At 42.1% G+C, this 22,668-nt stretch overlaps 1 protein-coding gene across 27 annotated transcripts in view; it reads right to left on the reverse strand.

The window, feature by feature from the left end:
- PTPRT (protein tyrosine phosphatase receptor type T) overlaps positions 1-22,668 on the reverse strand; it is a 461,815-nt gene that overhangs the window by 98,012 nt on the left and 341,135 nt on the right. For all 27 annotated transcript variants that reach the window (XM_074605564.1, XM_074605565.1, XM_074605563.1 and 24 more), the window contains exons 10-11: positions 21,119-21,320; positions 17,481-17,583 (exon numbers count right to left, since the gene is read on the reverse strand). In XM_074605564.1, the coding sequence (XP_074461665.1) occupies positions 17,481-17,583; positions 21,119-21,320 (305 nt within the window). The remainder of the gene's footprint in view (positions 1-17,480; positions 17,584-21,118; positions 21,321-22,668) is intronic.

Raw genomic sequence — 22,668 nt, forward strand, 5'->3', positions numbered from 1 at the left:
TGACATCCCATCAACGTTTTGGAAAACTTTCCTCAATTCTACAGTTCATTAGAGGCCTTAATAAAGTACTGTAGATCTTCTCCAGTATCTATTTTATGATTTCTATAAAGATAAACAGGCTTCCCAGCAACACGTTAAGTATCATCACCGAGGATGTAGTGGGAGCTGTAAGCAAAAGCCTGTTTAATCCAAGCTCTCCCCTCAGCTTAACAATAGAAACTTTTAGCTTGCCATGTTGGGCACTGCTTACTAACAGACTATCTGCAGATTCTTATTCTGACCCTTCTCTCTGGCAGTAACGATCTACTGGGAAAGTCTGTCATTTGGTTTGTCAGCACCGTGCAAAATTGTAGCTGACATTTTTATGGGCATTTGCCACATGCTTTCTAACCTAAAAATGCCTGGTTTCTATTTTATACAATCCCAAACACTTGTCTTTTCTGTTTACAGAAAGTGTTTCCTTCATGTATACACATAAATTTATATGTATAAATATATATAAATCTCCTTTCAGCCTAGACAGAGGCCAAGGGTTCCCTCTTCTTACCTCCCAAAGTGTCCAAAGGCCGACTCTCGCTCTCTTGGTGCCCCCCCTTACTTACTTGTCTGTCTGCAGAGACGTGCCCCGGGGACAGGAATTGCCAGGTAACTGAACTCTTTCCCTAATCATCAGAGAACTTATTTACCTTTGAAGACATTCTCTGTTTCTCCCTTGAGGGTTCTAATACATGCTCCACCAGTATAGACACTCTTTTACATCATGAGAAGAGTTTTGATACACAGAGAACCTCCTAACAGCCACTCTTCTGCCTGTATTCCTTCACATTTTCACTTTCCGACTTAGCCATAAGGCACTTCTTCCTTCCATAGGGATAACTCACTCTTTTAATGACCTGAAATCTTACTTTTAATGTTTATTCTTTTGGAATAAATGGAAGCGTCCCTGGTAGCACAACGGTACGTTCATGAGCATTCAACTGAAATGTAAGAGACGTCCCATTTGTGTTCAAGTTAAAACCCCATTAATCTCCTGCTCGAATACTGTCTCCTTTGCTATGAACCAAGAATCTGAGCTGGCGCTGCGCTCATTGTTCACCCTAACACACCTGCTCTGCTGAAACTCAGGATGAGCGACTGACTGCTTTCTTGGCATTTTTGTCCTCGATGCCCCTGCTCCCACCAAGTGCCACAGGACGTGCGTCTCCGTGCGCTCTCCCTGCGTGACTCGGTGACCATCATCCTTCAGCCTCACTCATTTCTCACAGTCCCAGTTATTTGGCAGTGGTCAAGTGGCCACTCTCAAAGGAAGTGGTCAAGTGGCCAAGAGCGTGGCTAGTTTCAGAGATTACTCTGGACTGAAGATTATCACATTGAAAAATTGTTTCCTTATCAGATGATTACTCTGGGTCTCGCTTTCTGATATTTTGATCCCAATATTTTGATCTTTTAGACCCTCCAGAAATGCAGGATTCCTAGTTGACCCCTGGCTGGCACACAGACTGCTACAGTCTCGTTTCCTTTCTTTTCTGCCACATCTTTGTATTTCAGGTTATGCTCTTTTCCTCATGTTTTGTTTTTACCTACAAGCAGAATTTTCCGGATTGCCTTTAGGGCATTTTCAGAGATCAACTTCTCTGCATTAGCCAGTGAAGCGCTGCAAGGCACATCAAGGGCTTTCCTTCCATACCCACTACCATCAGCACTAAGATGCTCTCGTAACAGTTTGCCTCTTCATTGGAGCAAAAAGCCAATGATCCTGTGTCTCAATGACATTCCTGTGGGAATTCTGAGTAACAGGCATCCAATTACCCACCCTAAAGTTTGGCCAAACCATCTGCATTCCCACAATAATTCTCAAAAGAGTAAAAGTAATTCAACTTTGCGCAGAAGATGATAACTTCCCATGGTACAGAATCACAGAATAGTTGGGGTTGGAAGGGACCTTAAACATCACCTAGTTCCAAACCCCCCTGCCCTGGGCGAGGACACCTCCCACCAGACCAGGTTGCTCCAAGCCCCGTCCAACCTGGCCTTGAACCCCTCCAGGGATGGGGCAGCCACAGCTTCTCCGGGCAACCTGGGCCAGGGGCTCACCACCCTCACAGCAAAGAATTTCTTCCTGATATCTAACCTAAATCTCCCCTCTTCCAGTTTGAGGCTGTTACCCCGTGTCCTATCACTACACTCCCTGATCCAGAGTCCCTCCCCATCCTTCCTGTAGCCCCTTTAGGGACTGGAAGGCTGCTATAAGGTCTCCCCAGAGCCTTCTCTTCTCCAGGCTGAACAGCCCCAACTCTCGCAGCCTGTCCTCACAGCAGAGGGGCTCCAGCCCTCTGGTTATACGTTATGACCCCTAAGATTGCGGTCGGGCACTAACTCAAAATAAGCTCGGTGAGAAGGATCTGGCCTTTTTGGCCCACAAAAGCACTTCAGCTGCAGTCACAGCTCTGTGTCCATCTTGAACAGGGTCAACCATTTGCAACTTGTTAAGACTGACAATTTTGTAATACACAGCGGTGAGATTCCAGCCAAGGGAAAGGAGGAGTACTTCTCCAAAAAGAAGTGCTAGAGGGAAGGAAAAAAAAGTGGACAATGGAAATAAGGAGGAAATAGCCAGACTATTCTAATAACTCTTATTCTGGCTACCAGGTAGGCAGCAACACGGATCTCCTGGGACTCTGCCCCTCTAAAGCTTCAGAGCTGCTGCTTCCAGCCAGCATCAGCTAAGGCGCTGCTTCCATAGCAGCAATCAATACATCATTGGAATATGCCCAGCTGGATAAAAGAAAGTTTCAGTGTCATACGTTGGAATTACATTAAAAAAGAAAACAAAAGCAGAGCATTAAAACTCCCAACAGTATATAACAACTTCAGCACCAATAAACTGAAAGATGATACAGTAAAACTAACAGCTACATTTAAATTTTTAATATTCAGCCAAATGCGCAAACACTGCAATCAGCTGCACACACGTGCATGCTGCAGGGCAACAGAAGCAGGGCTCTCACGTTCCCAGTGCTGAGCTACTCCATGCCACCTCAGCACAGCCAAGTAACGCTGCTGTCCCCATAAAGGGCAGGGAAGGACTGGTTTCCAAATGTCCATAAGCTCCACTCTCCAGAGAGCTCTCCAGGGATTCTCAAGTCTGGGCTACTAACCAAATGCCTGACTTCCTAGAAGGCTGGGGAGCTGCCTGCCCTCACGTGCAGCTGCACACGCTTATTAGAAAAGGAGGCCAAAACTGGATTCCTCCATGAATTTCGCAGGTCTCAGACAGATAAATCCACATTACTTTAATAGAAGCTTTTTAAAGTTTTTGACAGCTCCACTTTAAACCGCTGATAAAAGCACCCGCCATAATGGTCGCCACCGCACAAATGTTGTCTGTAGAGGAAGAAAATGTGCTCTTATCATCATCTACAAGGTAATCTTTTAAATGATGAGTTCTCTATTCAGCACGGAAGCCCAAGTGCGGAATAATCAACATTCCAAATCACAGCCTGTTCCTGTGCGACCGAGCTCACTCTGAGCGCTGTTAGACCTCTCCTTCCCCTGCTCTTCTTTCCTTTTTGTGCCGCTGGAAGCACAACGTGAGGATGGACGGAGGAAGCGCTTGCCCACAAATCTAACCATGTATTTAGACACGACTCAAGTCCTGGATGCAGGATGTGCACGAATGCGGAGGGGAAAAGCTGAGTCAGAGCTTCCCATAAAGCATTCAACATCTGGTCGGGGCACCTTGCTACCCTGACAAGGTGAAATCTTCACTATAATGGTAGGGTATGAAAAGGAATATCATTTCTTCGTAACCTTACAGTGATCCCCTCACATGACTTATTAAAGCTTAAAAGAAACAATGCTTCTGCAGCTTAGTACTCCCTCTGGACCAATTTTGGTACTAAACTTTCTTAAACGTATCATATAAAGATTTCATAGGTTTTCATTTAATTTTAATATTTAACACATAAATATATTATCAGCCATATATTATTTCCAATAATATTTTCTCCCGGGGAACAAAAATAAGTGGCAATTAGCACAGCCTGATCTTGCAGTGCATTTTTTAGCAGATTATTGTGAGCAGGTTTTGCGGTTCACCCGACAGAGAACAGAAACTTCTCATTCCTAGCCCAAATGAACGCATTACTTGCGGAATAGTTAGATAGGCTTGATAGGCTACAGGAAATAAGATATTACCAAAGGGTAGAGGTGTCCTTATTAATAGCTATTTTAATTCAAAGAATGAAGGACAAAAAGAGCAAACAAAGTAAGGATGGAAAAGATGCGCGTATTCTAATAGCTGTGTCATCTCAGGCTGAAGGCACGTGGGAGGTAGCAAACGAGACGGAGCTGGACACTGCATGTCCATTCTCGCACCTATTCTGAGGAATTAAAGAGATTCAGCACTTCTGAAAAGGCTATCCAAAACCATGAAAATTTAACCCAAATTCTACCTAACCAATCCACAAGAATTAACGCAGCAGAGAGGTGAATAAAAGGCAGCGGGTGCATATGAACAGAGTCAACCGTACAATAATTAGAGGGATCAACAACCAGTTCAGCTTCTTTTCTCTTATTTACAACGCCAATGCTTTTAAGAAGATGTCCTTAGGACCGTAAGAGCATCGTCAGCATACCGGTTCATACCCTCGGCAAGCATCACAGGGACCTCACACAGTGACTTTCTGCTGCAGAGCTCTGAAACAAGCTACCGAAATCAGACAGAACTTCGGCCATCGAACGCCAGGCCTGCCCGCTGGAAATGTTCACTGGAAACGCACCCTCAGACCCGCTTCCCTGGATGTTATTTAAACGCAGCAGCCCTGATACCAGCCAGATTATTTTTATTTTTTTTTTTAAGAGCCTCTTTTTTAAGTTAAATCACAGAATCCAGGCTACAGATACTTAACACGAGCTTCTTTATCATCTGCTTTTCTAGTTAACTTATGACCCCGTTAAATCCAGTTAGGCCAATTTAAATATATTTGTATATATCCATGAAGGTTCATCGCCTTTATTCTGACAGCATGGAGCGATCTCCCAGGGTACTGGGATGGGAGAGGGTTTGATGTCTTGCCTGACACCCACATTTGGAATTCAGATTAGCTGTTGAACGTGCATATGCTTGTTTTATGGCCAAGCTGATTTTAGTGACGCAAACTGAGACAGAAAAGCGGCATCAACAATGTTATTTTCTCTTTCTTAAAGCTATCTAAATAAAAACCTGAATTCTGCCACATAGACAATAAGAAACAAAATAATGGAAAATTTCAGGAAATGTAGTAGGGATGGAAGCTAGAAATATCCTATAAAAATCTATCAGTACTCTGTAGTGCTTATTCTTAAAAAACTGTGAAATTAAACAGCAGATGAGATCCTTTTTACAGTGTGCCTCCTGCCCTCCCAGGAACTTGTATAAAAGGGATTTTGTAAAAATAAAAATTCAACAAAACCACATTAAATTTCTAAAAAAGTTTTATATCTACTTGAATTCTACTAAAATTTACAAGAACGAAATGGATAAATCCCATAAAGCCTGACACTGAGACTCGCTGTTCTCCGCCTACGCGGCATCTACAACCACGCTTTCCTCTGGCCACAGCGGTGAACGTTTCCTCTGCGGGCTCCTCCCGCAATCCTGTAATCCCACGTTCAGGCATTCCGAGTCGACAGTTTCCAAGCTCCGAAAGTTTTCCGGGTTCAGAAAGGTGGCAATATATTCCTGAGAACTGAGTTACCTACTTCCCATGCTCTAAAATGTCACCCTTAATATCTTCAATAGCACCTTTAATCAGAAGCTCTAAAACTAATCTACAAAACATAATGAACTGAGTTCCACCGGCACCGAGGATGTACGTACAGGACCCAGCGTACTGTTCTGCAATTTTCTGTCTATTTAAGAACTGATTCGAAACCCATTAAAATCAATTAAAGATTGCTACTATTCCCATTAGGCTTTGGAACAGCTCCATGCAGAATACAATATGCTGAAGTTAAGGTTAGTTTTCAATAAACGTTCCTATGCATAAAAAAAAAAGAAAAAATAAAAAAGAGAGATTGTTCTGCGATGTCATCTTCTGGAATATGCTTGGCTATTTCAGAAATTCAAAACCTAGCCCATTATGAATACTGGGCTGCACTATCATCAATATAATCATTAAAAGGAATCGGCTTGTTCGCATCTGCAAGGCATTCACAAAAATAAAGCTTATAATAGTGATGCTACTTGAGGAAATAGTCTCTCATATTGCAAAGTTATTCACACCAGACCCTTCATTTGAAGTTATTTTTGTGTGTTCTTTTAACATTCATTTAAATTAAACAACTCGTCTACTACATTCACTGAAGTTGAAGAATACCAACAAAACCAAAAAATTCAGCCAAATTTGTAAAAATGGCATAGAAAGAAGAGATGGTAATTGCTGCCATTGCTGTGAAAAAAACCTGCTGAGATAGAGCCAATAATAATGTAATTAATTTAATCAAGAAGGATGATAAGATAGTCTCTTCACATTTTCTTCTACTCTCATATTCAGTTGTCTAGATTTACTACCAAGGCGTGTTGTACCCTGGAATTCATGAAACAAAGGGTTGCGATTTCACACTTGGATAATACTATTTGGAGTCAGAGTTTTCACATGGGCCTTCTTTTATGGCTAAAATTTCAAGCTTCGTCAAATTTCTTTAGTGACTGAAATGGGCACTAGAAAAAGTAAGGAAGTTTGAAGACTGCGTGCTCCCCGTATAGAAACGGGATACAGTCCCGTATTGTCCCCAGTCAGTATCAGTACAAGTGATGAGCCACCCGTGGGACCAGCAGCGGTATCTATTTAGGGAATTAATTGTGCACTGTGTCAAGCTTTAAAAAAAAAAAAAAAAAAAAGGCAAAAGCAAACAAAATATTTGTATTCGTAATTGTAGGAAAGCATCCTGCCAGCATCACTATATCAAATGCAATCTTCGGCCAGAATACTTGGTCTGAAATTTGTTTGCAGTCATACTGCAGCATCACATAAAATTCCCACAACTGACTAGTAGGAGGGGATTTTTTTGGTGGTGGTTTTGGTTGGGTTTTTGGGTTTTTTGGTAAAAAGAAGTAAACATGTAATATCAAATGTAACGTCACATGGTCTCAGACCCTAGGTCGCTAGACTTTTATCCTGACAGACTTGTGAGGCGCAACAGATAATTAACCCACCATTGCAGATGTTTAAACAGTGGCACGGAGAAAGCGCAATGAGTGACTTACCCGGGACCACACAGTATCAGTTGCACGTAAACAAATCCCCACATTCTTGCCCAATATTCCTGCTTCCACCCACCAGCCAATGTCTCCTGTCTAATGGAGTCTGGAGCTTCCAGCCTGAACACACGCTAATCCTATAAAATCTTTCAAAAAGGCAAAACAAACAATAAAATAATGCTACTTCTGGGCATCCTTTGAGATGTGACCTGCAGAGATAAGGGAGGAGCAGACAGCGCTGGGAAAGAGAGGTGTTCTGGAGACCCCCTCTTTCTTAAATCTGCACCACCAAAAGACACAACAGCTTGTCAACCTTCCGTGAACGCCAGTAGCGATGTTGTGCCAAGGGTGTAATGGTGGTTTAAATGAACAGCTGTGCACGTGTGCACATATCCAAACACCCATGTGTGTGCGCGCACATACGTGTGTATCTATACATAAACACATATATTAAAAATAGCGCTTCCGACCTCATAATGTTCCACTCACGCTTCTATGAGTGACTAATGACCATGTCTTTCCAAGGAAGGACAGGTATTGAAAGAAATATAAAAATACAGTTATTCCCATTCACTTCTGAGCGAGCCTAATCATCGCCGTAGCGTCTGCGCACAGCAAACAGAAAGGTGGCAATGTGCCCTAAAAGTGAGTCATTGTCAAAAAACCAACTATATTGACAGTCAGTATTTACTGCCCAAAAAGAAGGATTTGTGTGCTTAAAAGGCCTTTTTCCCCAGCTGTATCATTTGGTCTAATAAAAGATGCTATCCATGCTCACAATATTGCCTCCTTTCCATCCCCAGACCACCAGAACACCGCTCCTGCATCTATTTACTCGTATTATATATGCATCGTTCTTTTAAATGCTTTAAAATTCTCTCAGTTTAATCTTCTTGGAAATAAAAATTTAAAAAAGAAAGGAAAAAAAAAAAAAAAGAAAAAGAACCAGAGGGCATTTCAAAGCTCTGTGTTCCATTATCTCAACCATCTCCATAAGCCTGACCTGGCGTGCAACACAGATTAGACATAATAGCTGCTGTTCCCCAGTGGAACGGGCCCAGTCCCTATCTCTCCAGTTCAATGTTATTTTGTGCTGGCAGATTAAAGATAATGAGTGCAGACAGATACGGCTTTCGCTGCAACAGCAGCTAATGTTAGTGGCTTTGGAGGTGTTTTTTCCCTCCTGAGCCACCTGCCATCTGTTTGATCTACACACAAAAAAACAACCCCTTTTTTGTTAGTGTCGCTTAGCATTAAACAGGCATCACTGACTGAGGGCCTGTCGCCGTCCTCAGCGATCACTGGTTTAAGACCAGAAAGAAGTTTCAAGGACAATAAGAGCCAAAGTGGATCTTGAGCGAGCTGCAGGGCGAGGAGAGACTACGGCACATCCTTACTGGGACTGGCCACTACCTTCTGCCACCTCCTTCATAATAGCACGGGCTTGGACAAGGGATGGGTATATTTGCATACATTCTCAGTCAGAATTAATTTGGGTATTTCCAATGGCTTCCATGAAATTACGTCCATTTGGATGCAGAAATAATCTAGTTTGGATTTCAAAGCTTTCTGTCCCTTTGACACAACCAGAGCTACCAGATCGCGGAGGGAAAACTCACCCACATGAATCTGATGTCTTTTTTAAGAGAGAACACTAGAAAAATATTTTTGTTGGTTTTGTGTGTGTTTGGTTGGTGTTTTTTTAAACTAAAAGGCTAAGAAAAACACAAGACAAATAGGAGGAACCCGCACCGCTTCTAACCTCAGGAGAAACTTCATTACTAGACAAGGCCCATATGGCCAGGTAAGAGCCTCTTCACAGTTATGTCATCAATGTACAACAGAGAAGATGAGCTCTCCTGGGTAAGGATAATAGAGATTTTCAGTGCCTGAAGATGCAAGAATATCAGCCAGATTCCTTCTGCCTTTTCTGGACACTTTGTGCTTTTCAGAAAGTGCAAAGAGATCATGCTTCTGGCACCACGAGAGGTCTTAAGTGGTACCTTCAATATAACATGTCCTGCCCTGGAACAAAGGGAAATTGAGGCTGGAGAAAGAGGAGAAGGAAAGTCTCAAGGGCAAGGCCTTCTCTGCATCAGTTCTCTGCTGCTCTGTAATTATCTGTAAACAACTTTTACCTCCACCATAGCAGGAACGGGGCAGATTCAAGCATTGGGAGTTCGCATCTGATAATCCTGTACTTCACCAACTCTCTTCAAAGCGAAACACGTTTTTGATGCAAGAGAAAACACAAAATATAGGGTGTACCCTTTGGCAGGAAAAAATAATCATCCTGCATCAACATCAGCTCCTGCAGCTACTTAGGGATCTGTCAAGGTGGGCGCCAAGGGACATCAGCTTTGCCTCCTCTTCTGTTTTGCTGTTTGACCTTTCCACCAAAAATACTGCGTTCTCTGCCTCTTCTCGCTTTCCTCTTTTGCACCATGACTACTTTTATTTAAACCAGTCCCATTTCCCCTTCCTTTTGCACAGTAAGCAAATCCCTCCCCATCTCCCGGCTCTGCCTTTTGCTTTGGAAAAAGCGCTGTGCAAGGAGAACTGAAATTATAGAGAGGCAGAAAAGCATCATGGCTGCAGAGGTTTATTCTTCTGAATTGTCTGGCTGCATTTATGATAATCCCTTCATTCCATCTGCAGCCCACGCACTCGTGCAGCAACCCCCTTTTCGAGTTCCAAGAAATTATGCATTCATTATGGAGGAAATTAACACCTCAAAGCAAACTATAATTAGGAATTCTTCAATTCGGTTTATGCTTTTTCAATTAGGCCCTCTATAATTTTAATCACGGGAGCATTAACATGTTTCCGGAATTTATATACCTGTAGTATAATTAAATCCTGAAATGCCTTAGTCTGCAACAGCAAAGCAGAGCTTACTCATCTTCCCTTTTATTGCGTTTTTCTGTTATTACAGACGCATTGAGGGGCACCTGCTAGCGTAAACATCGCCTGCCACATGTGACAGAAAAGAGCTCACTTGCCCTCCGAACTCATCTTCCTCACTCCTGGAGAGGGGCTGTTGGCCGGATAAACCTCATGCGCTGCTTCTGAGGGGTGGACACTCGCCAGGGACTCATGCCCAGACTCATCCCATCTCACTTGAAGAACGTCAAGGAGCTGCTTCGATTAGGTAAATCACCCGCCGTGGTCCGCCAAAAGAGCCGAGCTCCTTCCCGTGGGCTGCTCCGACCCTGAGTACCTGTGGTCAGGCTCCGTTCAGCCCATGGAAGGGCCTGATCCGAGGGCTCTCGCAGGCAGAAGGACCCTGGGCAGCATGCCTCAAGAAATTCTGAGTTTCTAATTTTTAAAATCTTTTACACAGTTTGCTATCATCCTTTTATCCTGTGATAACAAGGAAGGGGCATATTGGCTCTGAGAGCCGTGAAGAAAAGAAATGTCTTGGAAAAAGAAACCTTCAAACTGGCAACCATGGGCATTTTCTACCGGTTGACAGCTTGATGTGAGAAAATGGCCATCAATTTGTGATTCTCAGCTTAAAGTTCAGACTTCATTAACCTTTTGATTGCTGGAATTTAATCTGACAGTTTACGTGGACAGCATAAAAGATTTATGCAAAAACATTCATTCCCCCACTCTCAGTATCCGCAGGCCCTCATAAAACTAAAAATTGTTAGCAAAAGCTTCACTGTAGAGCTAATAAAATGCTGCTTGACACAAAAGAATTGTGTCTATGTGTAATTTGATTGTTAAAATATTATCATTTAAATATATGCAAATTTTATGGCTTCCCTCTTCCATTTCTGTCTACTGCCAAAGCTCTCTGTGGAACCGTCAGTAAGACACGGCAGGTCACCCGGGCTCAGAGAACGGCGGTGTTTCTGCCGGCTGATAAATGGGCAAAGGCAGTTTTATGACCTGTTAAGGGACAGTATTCTCAGATGAACAATATGCTGATCCAGTAAGAAAACGCATTTCCTGCACCAGATGAGACAATTGACACAAAATGCCCCTTATCTTCAATTTTTAGGGCCAACACCTGGCTTCAGGAGGAACTAAAAAACTTCAATTCAACTAATTATGCCATGCGACATAAAAGACTAAATATTCCTTCCTGATACTTCAAGATGTCGCTTTGCATCCTGAAGCATCCCTGTATCTGCTGATACAGTAGGCAAAGCACTTCTAAGATCTAGGATAACTTCAAGTCCCATTTGAAGTCATCCTGTACGATCTAACCCCACCATTCAACGACTCCAGCTCTGGTCGGCTCACCAGGGTTCAGACACACTGATGAGGTCAAGCCTGCAAATGCTTATTATAAAAATGCAACTCTATTCTGTTCCTTTTTGGTATCATAAACATCATGCTCATCCACGCAGCTGCCGTTACCCAAATCCTCATTTCTCTCTCTCTCACATTCACACGCAGTTAAAGAAAAAGCAGATCTGTTTTATCTTTAAGAGGAAAGAAACTTGCTCATTTACCTTCTAACTCTTGCCTCAATGAAAGGCAGAATGCCATGCAGGAGAAACCCGGCTTGAATGATTTCAGAACAATATCCCTAAGGTATATTATAGGAGATGTTAATTAATACAGATAATTAGGCTTATAATATCAGAAGCCTAGATTAATAATCTCATTCCTCATTAGATACTACAAAATTAAAAGATCTAATGTGATGACTGTTTGCCCTGTATTCAATCAACCAAGTCACGTGGTGCATACATTTGAATACGAGTTTAGAAAAAGCAGGGCAGGAGTTTCATTTCCCAGGTATTTATAACATGCCTATCAAGGCAACTGAACTTTGAGAATTACCAAGGGCATGATAATTTGTTATGCTCCCCATAGCTTTCAACATCAGAACCTTTTTTCATTGTTTCACTGATCCTTGACTCCAGTCTTTATTTTCAAGCACAAGGTACGCTGCGTGGGAGTTTTAAGAACAAGAAATTGCCACCCTTTCTTGGCATTAATGAATTAATTATCAACATAAATGCCTGAGGCAAGCTCATGCAATGCCACGAAGAAGCTGCAAAGCAGCGAGCTGAACAGCATTGCTCTCACTATAGCAGTGGAGATCTAGACACCAAAGCCACCATCTAGAAAACAAACAAAAACCCACAGCAAATTTTGCAAGTTTATAGCTGCTTGTCTCATTCCTCCTCCGCCACGGAATCAAGGTCACTAGGCTTGCAAACCGCCCCTTCGTAAGGATGGAAAGAATTACTGTGCGTTAAAAACAAAATCAAAATAAGGGTGCTAGCGAGAGGGATACAGGAAAGGTAAGCTCAGGATGAACAGATGATGCCTGAAATCACAAGAAAAGAAAGAATGATCTGGAGATTAAAGTTATAGCCTATGGCTCCAGAGATTCTTAATTTCTACTTTGTAGCAGACTGAAATGGAAGGCAGGTTTTATCACGCCAAAGTCTGAGTTCTCCAACATAAAACGGAAGCAATATCGCTCCCCATCGTCAAAGGAAATTTCCATTTGTTACTATACGTAGGAATACCTAAGTACACAGACTTCATACGCCATTGTTTGCTTGGAGAAAAACTTGACCATAAACCCAGAAAAAACACTATTCTTAAGTGTTCTGTTAAATAACACTAGAACTGTTTTCTCTTAATTTGTTTAGCATCACGTACACCAAAAATATTTCCTTTATTTCATGCTTGGGAGACCAAGAATCAGATGATAATACTCAAGAGTAACATGGGGCTTGGTACACATTAATTATCTCTCCTACTGGCTTGCTGTTCATGTGAAAATATTTGTTTCACCTTTGCTCAGTACTTCTAAATAAATTTAAAATATTTAAGCTCCTGTTCTCCTATTTAGATTTATTTCCTTTAAGATGTACATTAATAAAATAACCCATCCTTCATCACCATCAAAGCGTGATACACCATCAAGTATCCAAGCATGGCATGCATACACAATAAATGACTCTTACCTAACTATATTTCTCCAGGATCACTTACACATGCTACTTACACTGCAGATATATTTTATATATATATTTAAAAATATATATAACTTCCCCCCAAAAAACATATATTTGCATAAAGGCAAGTGCAAAGATTGAGTGCCTGTGTGCTAATAATATTGTTCTTTACCACGGTACAGGGTCAGGTGCCTAAAGACCGTCCTGTACCTATGTGCTGGCAGACACACAAAAGAACAACACAGATTATTTACTGATACACCTCAGAGAATTGCAGGGAGATTAAATCCATCTTTTTCCAACAAAAAAAGGTCTCCGTTGTCTGCAACTCCAAAAAATAATTGCAGACTCTTCTCTAACGTCCTTCTACAGTGTCCTACAGTTCCAATACACAGAGCAGCATATCGACAAGGCAATCACACCTAAGGGGAGCGTTTATCTAAACTCTGAAATCCTCAAAACCAATACACGCTCTGGAAATTTGATTTTCTCCATAACAGTAGTATAGGTAGATTGATAGAACCAACCGCATGTTAATAAACCAGATGGACTTTCAAGTATCCAACACACAAGAAAACAGCCCAGTGGACATGTCATGTAGATAAAAATCCCTCACGGTGGTATTTTCAAGCAGTGAATGGGATATAAATTCTCAAATAGAGGTCTAAAGATGTCATATGTGAATAATCTATGAAGGACTGACTCAGCCCTCCTGACAATAACTGATTCAAAGGCAGAAATATCCTCAAAATCACACTGGAGATTTTCAGGAAAGAGTTGAGAAGTGAAGATTGGGAACACTTGCATTCTTCTTTTCCTCTTCTGAATCTATTATAGATGAATGTCAGTCTTCAGCAAATCAATCACAGCACCATTCACGGGCTTTAGATTGATATAAGAACACCTAAAAGTTATTTTTAAAGGGCAACGCGGAGTCAAGCTCTGCAGGTTATACCATGGAAAATAAAGGCAAGAATGAAACGCCTGTGCCACAAGGGAGAATATTTATGCCTGCTGATGTTTCAGCTTTCTTTTGGCAACAGGACAAAAACAGATGAAAGAATATCTAAGTTTATATTATTTCTATTAGTTCACATGGAAGTGTCTTCACTGTTATCTATAGATCGTTAACAATGCCGAGTTCATGATCATTAGTTTTATAAACAACCTCATTTAAGATATTTATCATGAGCACTGAGGAACATCAGAAATGTCTTAATGTTGAAAGTGACTTTGGATTTGGTGTACCTGCATTTCAGATGAATGGAAATAAAATGAATCTTATTTGAAATATCCTACAGTATTACTCTAAAAATGATCCTGCAGACCAGACTCCATCTGTATGCTGCTCAGCCTGCGGCAGAATGAAATGACACAAAGTCACATAACAATCTTATATATAGATCCTAGTTCACAATTACGCGCCCCACACACTCCAACTCACTATCCCCACTATGGAAGAGGAAATATTAAGAATAATTACTGTATAGTCAGGTTTTTTCAGCTTCACTGTTCAGAAGGACTCTAATAAAAACCCAGGGCACTGCAGAGCAGACCCCGTCTGCCTGGAGAATTGTCAGGTTGAAGAGATGAGCGGTCAACCTATTCCTGCATAGTGAAAGACTTCAATATCAGAGGTTTTATAAGAAGGTGTGAGGAAAATCTATTTCAGACTACTTTCAAGTACCTTTTCCGAACCATCTCAGGCAGGCTGGGATACGAAAGGTCAGCGTGCGAAATGGAAGGGATGGAGGAAAGCATGCTCACGTCTAGGAGGGAGGCCAGGAGAAGAGGCATCCTACCAGCGCGCTGCAGCATGCAGGGTCCCCTCTGGGACCTCGGCACCGGCTCGCGGCTGCGCGCGAAGGTTTGTCAGGCATCTGCCTCAAATCTGTGTTTTCACTAGTGCCTTGGGTAACTGAACAGAAGATGGCATCAAGCTAAGAGGGGCTCTAAGCCATTTAAGTCATTGTATCAGAATTTTAAAGCATTTTGAAAATCAATTTTATCATATTTAATAGAGGTGAATGAGAAATATTATACTTGTGAAGGACAAATAAAACACACGCAAGCAAAAGGTAGAAAAACCAACCTGACAATAACAAAGCAAATATATTGGATCTCAGCTTGAATACGAAAAGAACGCTGAGGGGGGAGAAACACCTCCTTCTTGTGCGTTAAGTGTCACAAGCAGTTCGCAGTATGCTGTTCTTCTGATCTGCTGGGTGCTGTTGAGGCCTCCGAGGGAGTGCTGCCGGCTTTTGGATATGGTATTTTGAGAGGATTTGCACAAATTGGAGAGCGTGCAGAACAGACCGAAAGAAAAGGAAAGACGCTGGGAAAATCTAAGGTTGAAATAACTGGATTTGTTGAGGCTCGACTAAGAACAGTCTGTATGATTATACAGAGAAAGGTATTCGCACATTCTGAGGCTGTCATGGTTAATAAAAAGCTAAAATTCTCCCCAAGACCCCCTCCCTCCACTCCCATCCATTCTGGTTTTCATACATGTGTCTAAGTCAACGGAACGGGCTCATTACAGGAAGTAATCTTATCACTTAGACACGGCAGGTAAATATTGCACACTCTGCAAATATGTGCATAATAGACTACAATGCAATTAAAGAAATCAAAATGAAAATTTATTAAAAAATCTCTACCAAATTTTTTTATAACAGATGCATTTGCTGGAAACGACATTATTCACTGAATGCAGTTGAAGTATAGTAAATTGTCTTCAAGAAAAATCACAAGACTTTTCAATAAAAAGACAAAATAGCAACACTCTTTAGACAGCAGGTGGTAAAACGAGATACAGGAATGTTCCCCCACATAAAGAAATAAAACAAAACAGAGCTGTGTGATTTTACTGCTCTTTTCCAGCAGAAAAACATCCCTAAAGGACTCAGAAAATAGGCTCCTAAATTCACTCATATGGAGTACCAGAGATTGAAAGAGAAACTTTAAAATATATTACTCAGAAAAACTAGAAAAGGGATGGTGCTAAGTCTTAAAGAGCAGATTTTTTGCTCGAAAGTGTCAATGCAATTTGGGGGAAAGCTGTGACATGGGTTGGACCACCGATTGATACAGGATATCTCACTAAATCCAGTAGTTTACAATTTGCTCCTGAATACTTAGTGGGACATCCTTCAAATGCACTGAGAGCCTGTCAGTGGGGCATGGAAACCCAAGTCACTTTTGAAAGAAGGGACTATGGGTTTTTAAAATACCACCCATAGGAAAAAAAATCAGACATCTCTCATGAAAACTGGAGGTCAAAGCCTGAAGAGCCTACAGGCTCCGGACACCTCTTCTGCAAAGCAGGATCCAGCATTTTGACCATAAGCGATTTTAATTCACGGTCTCAGCTGAGGAGCCAGCAGGATGAATGACCAACCGGCACTTCTGCCGGCGCCAGATAAGGCAGTGCCGGCGCAGAAGGGAAGTTTGTTCCTCTGGGCTGGTGCCTTTCACTGTGTACAAATTCATCCAGACAGAAGAGAGCAATGAAGCGCAGAGCTCTCTAAGACGGGCTTCCACAGTCAGGGTGTGACCTGCAGTCCATCGCTAAGATGTCCATCACTAAGTCCGTCACTGCATCTCATCACTAAGAACAGGACCCAGCTCGGGGACAATCATAAATGTTTTCTGCAAGGTCCTTGCTCTATTCCAGGCGTGTCTGTGCAGCTCCTTGCTCCTAAATCTTCTACTCTGGGAGCGGAAACTGCTTGCCCACAACTGCCAAAGCCTCACTTAAACCTGAGTTCATCTTTTCTGAACTAGATCACTCTGCAACCAGGCCAGGAGCCACAGCTGGATTATAACACGAAGATGTGAGGAGCGCAGTTAAATCCAGAATCTGAACAAACGCCTGTGCAAGCATTGAAGACAGTTTGGATGTTTATAGGATAGTTACAAAAAAGACCTTGTCCGTCATGGAAGAGATGGAGGCCTGACGCCTCCTCCACCTTTGCATGGCGATGCTCAGTTGACGGCGTAACAGGACACAGCTGCGCGTTCAGAAACTCCGGTGCTGCAGAGGCATCTGAAGCGATGCTGAAAGGGTAATAACCCCGCGCAATGCTATCAGTAATCCCTCCCGGAGGTTAACAGCGGGAGGCAAGTAGGTTGAGGTGTTTATAAAAGGAGACTATGAAAGGCAGAATCAACAGCAGAGCTGGCCCTTTAGTCAGCGCTCGCTTTCAGCAGCTACATTATCAGAGGAGAATGAGAGAGGCGTGAGGGAAGCCTGGGGAGGAAGGAGAGGGGAGAACTGTGAAAAGAAAAGACAAAACACCTACCTGACAGGTGCTCCCCGGGACTGAGCCGGCTTCAGCATAACGGTGATGGTGGTGTCGGTCTCATTCAGGGGGGAGTCCGTGTCGTATTCCGGCATCGACGGTGCTGCAGCAGAACAAAGAGCAACACGTTAGTTATATACCAGTTACTGCCTTTGGTAGTGATGGCAACGTAATATTAACATTTCTGGGAGACCATTTAACATTTCTCAAACGAAACATCAAAATACTTCCCAATGTTATGACCAAAATTGTCAAAACTGCTTAAATATTTGTACACTCTTTTCCTATTAAAATTAAACAGGAATCAAACACCCAAATCTTTAAGTTGGCTTTGGAAATGCTGTCTTGAATTTTTAAGATTTAGTAATCCTCTGAGACGGGATCATTCCTTCAATTTTAAAGATGAAGAAAGAAAACTGCGTGGACGTTATAAGAGAGCGCTTAGGATGAGTGAATCAGTGGCAGAGCGAAGACCAGAACCGAGGAAACCTGGCTCCGGTTCACTGTTCTGGTCACTGGATTAGACCTCCACAACTTACAGTTTTTAAGACATAGGCTTAAGCTGTGCCTCGTTGATCAGGGTGTGTTATGAAGCACGAAAGATGAAAAGAGAGGAGCACAAATTAGCCAGGCTATTTTAGCACTCAAGCCCATGACATTTCACCCCAGTGCCTTAGTGATGTTGACTCAGCAGGCAGCCGTATGGCTTCCAGTGGCGTACTCAGGCCGTACCCAGCCATGGCATCCCCATTGCTTCGCTGCCGTGCTCCCCAAAGCAATGTGGAAAACCACTGAATATTCACACTTAGCCAAAGTCTAGTTTCTGCTTCTGCTGTGTTATCTTCTACTAGGATCCTTTCGTGAAAGTAGGCTAGCTTTCCTTAGGAAACATATTTTACTTGTTACAGTACTTCTTCTTTCCCCAGTTGTAGACATCTGTTTGGGACAATTTTTACCATGGAAGAACTGAAGAGATCATGAGATCAGAGCAGCACCAAATTTATTCCAAAGATGCACGTTTTGTTGAAGTATCTTTAAAGTATAAAGCAAACAGAAGAGTTCACACAAACAATTCATCTGTAACTCACAAGGGCATTGTGGGGGATCCCATAGTTAATCCTCTCACAGTGGCTTCCACTGTAATCCTGTTTACAATCGGGATTTTTATTTAAATGCCTGAAAACTGTCAAGACTGGTCGTTGCTATTATCAGCTCAGCTACTGACTTCCCTGTCAATAAGCTGGCAATGAGTTCAGAATGAATGCCAATCCCTCAACGAGGATTTCTCCGAAAAAGGTGCTCTGCGTGAAGGGGAAGCAGTGCCAGGCATTTAAAGAAGATGCACGTCACCAGCGGTCTTCTATACCAGCGATCACCGCAGCTGCTGGAGATGCCACAGCAAGAATCGAGGGGACGGTGCTACAGCACAACGCAGTAGTACCAAAAGGTTGCAAGGCCAGATTGGACACCAGAAACAGGCTGGGTTCCGTCTTTACAGGCTCCATCATCCTGCTTTGAAGCAGGTTCTTCTAGCCCAGCTGCAGCGCTGCACTGGCGCCAGTAAATTGTTCCTGGTATGTTAGCTGGCTCAGATGTCTCCTCTTGGCTGTGCATGAGACCTGTTTCATTATCTTCTGGGTGAAACACTGTGTTGGCCACAGAGAATTTACAATCTTCCTTGCAGACACCATATAGTTAAGAAGTAAATGCAAGAAACACAGGTCTTGGCAGGACTAGCTAATGGTATTGATATAATTCGGCAATCAGAGCCTGTATTAGTCACAAGACACTGAAATAAGATACAGTCATTCTCTTGTGATCTCAAGACAGGACAGTTGTGTAGTACCTCAATAAAACCACAACTGGCAGTGATCTCTCTAAAATAGCAAGCACTACACATCAATTTAGCGCCTATTTTGCAAGATCCCAGTTCTGCCCAAAGAGAAGTCCACAGGAATTCTGACATTTAATTGTGATTAAGACATAAGTGTCTTAATTGGTGATTGAGTCACCATCCCTAGAGGTATTTAAGAAATGTCTAGATTTGGCACTTCAGGGCATGCCCTAGTGGCAGAGATTGTAGGTTGTGGGTTTTGCGTGTGTGTATGTGTGCGCATGGTTGGACTCGATGATCTCAAAGGTCCTTTCCAACCATGAAGATTCTATGATTCTATAAACACCCATATAAACATATACATATGCTACAGCATAGATGCCTTTTCTTTTTAAAAAAAATAATAAATATATAGTCTTACAAGGACATTCCAGTCAATGCAAAAATCTTTCTTCTCCCTACTGGCCTTGGCACTGCCTCTTAAGCAAGTTTAACAGTAATTTCCAAATTACATGTATAGGACTGACCGTGCAATGAGATAATCTAATGTCAGAGAGTACCCTAATGCCTGCGTGGGGTCTGCGCCTACCTATTGCGAACCAGATGTTTGGAAGGAAAAAAGAAAGGGACGATAAACCAAGCTCAGTGTGCTTACAGTTAATAATCATGCAGGCTTCTGACACAATTTGAGCGCTCACTGAATAATAAAATGTAAAGAAAGGGAATTGGAGGGAAAAAGCAGTACTATTACTGTGCTATTTATTTCTCTGGTCACAAGTGAATAGAGACCGCGCCGTGCCTTCCCTTCCCAGCAGGGCTGCGTAAACCCTGACGGTCCCTGGGAGCTGTTACGACACTTAATGGCTTTCCTTCGAGTGGCCAGACACTGGCTTTTGCGCTAAACCTTAAGGGCTCAAACCCTGCTGACGGTTAGTGGAGGGAATGGGTACGTTTTACTTCCTTAAAATTTATACTGACACTCATTACTAACAACTCGCATTTATTAACCAGTTTTGAAATAGGGCAACGGAAAACAGTGCTTTGTTTTGCACTTTCCATGGCACCCAGCCATAATTTCAAGCATTACAAGTGTCCTGAACGTCTCAAATGTTTACTTTGGCTTTACTAAAATAACAGTTAAGGTATTCCAAAAAATTACAGTTTTAAACTGTGTCAGAGAACCTATTTTAGGGCTATCAATCAAATTCTACATATGTCTGCCCAATATCATCTCTACTGTCCCTTTATCCATCTTTTTTTCTGATAGCTAGCCTAAGTTTCCTTTTTATTCTAGAGACACATGCACCTTCTCTTTGCAATGCCTCCTGATTTTAGTGCCTTTCACATACTTGTCTGCCTACCTCAAGCCCTCCCTCTGCCCTTACTCAGAAAGAAAACATAAAAACAGCTTTCCTCCTTTCTTTTCAGTCTCCTTGCACTATTAATTCAATTCCTTCATTACATCCGTTTTGGTGCAATCTGAAAATAAAAGCCACATTGAAGGAGCTTCCCCAGCCATGCAGATAACACTAACAATTAATATAGAGATAGTTCATTTGTAGAACTAATGAAGGTTCTCATTTAAAATGCTCCACAAAGATATTAATGGATATTCAAGTTACCCACAAATTAACCACTGCATTTGCAACCCCAACAATCTTGGATTGTGGCTGTTTCAAAAATGTGCCCTATGAAACTTGTAGAGACACTAAGCGAAATACCTTTTTATTGTTTTATGCATCAGCTGCAGGTCTAAAGAACAAAGCCCTACAAAGTTCTTTTTTCTTCTTCTCCAAAGCAGTACCTGAAATCTTAGTTGCAATCCGTGTTGTGATGGGTGGCCCAAAGCCCTTGACTGTGCTGGCTTTGATGGTGAATGAATACGTAGTCCCTGGGTATAATCCTACAAAGAGGTGATGCGTTTCATTCCTTAGTTTGAAGACTTTCCCTCTTTGGCTGGACAGGTCAGCACTGGGATCCAGAGATCCAACGGCCTTGTACGTAATCTGCAAATGAAGAACAAGGAAAGTAAGGTGATAAGGGACCTCCTGCTCCTGGCCTTTCTCTGCTCCCGTATTTTGCCATCTCTTGAGACTAAACATTGAAAATACAAGGACACATATTATTTCAGTACTTCCAGTGAGTGCTTCTGTGTTAATGTGGATGCTGGCAAACAAACACGACAATTTTAAAAATGCTTTACTTAGAAAAAAACCTGATCTCTTCTCTAAAACCTCAGCATGTGCTGATTTACAACAAAAGACGCAAACAATCGCTTTTCATTCCAAGTCTCAGAACTTCTGCAGCCAAACCAGGGTGCAGAATTTTCATGAGGATTTCCCACAAAATGCCCCACAGCATATGAAAACTTTTGGTGCAAACATGGATACATTTTCCTTTAGGTATTTTTTTCCTTCTGGCAAATGGTCTTCTCACAAGGCCCCTGAAAACAATGGGAGCCTTTTACTGATAACAAAGGTTTTGGAAGTCTTTTCCTGCGCTAAAGGGAATATGCCAAAATGAAATGTTGAAATTAGAAGGTATGTTTAAATGAAACAACTATCATCAAGCCTTTAGATAAAAGCCCTTCTCTTCTCTGAGCTTGTAAACCAGCTTCTGATATCGTTGCCCTCCCCCTGTTTTTAGCCTCAGTTTGCAGGTTTCTGTGTGGTCCCACGTCTGGCTTTTGCCGGAGAGAGTAAATCAGCGGGGTTCCAGACTTGGAGAGCCGTTCACGGATAACCCGCTGCCGGGGCTAACGCACCTTTAGAGAAATCCAAGCTGAAAGCAGACCTTTGAAATTCTGCTCCAGCTCCATTATGCTCACCCATAGCAACCCTGTTGATATACAGACACTTGCAAGTAAAACTCATGACTTATTTACCAGCCAATTCCTTGCCTGCGTCCCAAACTCAATCCAAAGGCAGCTCAATTTCAACTGAGCTGTCAATATAATATAACGTGCTCCACTGCTCTCCTAACCTTTCCTGATATTATGAGATCCTCGCTTATTTGTAATGAAACACTATGAATAAATCAATGTATGTTAATACACGAAGTCTTCAATTTTTTATGAAGGACTCCACAAGAATCTAATTCCCAGCTTTGCTGAAAGAGCCTTTGAAAATTTTTAAGTTGCTTGCTGTATGACAGGTGGAAAATGTTGCGTTTTGAGGAAAAATAAATATACAATGTTTAAAAAGGGGAACTTTAATAATAACAGGATAAATAAGAGACAGAGACTGATGCTACTGACATCAGAGAAGGGTGCGAGCGTGTGAATCCTATTATTTGGACAGAGAAGAACAATGTAGACAGAGCTGACACCCAAGACAAGGCAGAATAAGAGAAAAG

Source organism: Larus michahellis, chromosome 12, assembly GCF_964199755.1.
Source record: "Larus michahellis chromosome 12, bLarMic1.1, whole genome shotgun sequence".
NCBI lineage: Eukaryota > Metazoa > Chordata > Aves > Charadriiformes > Laridae > Larus > Larus michahellis.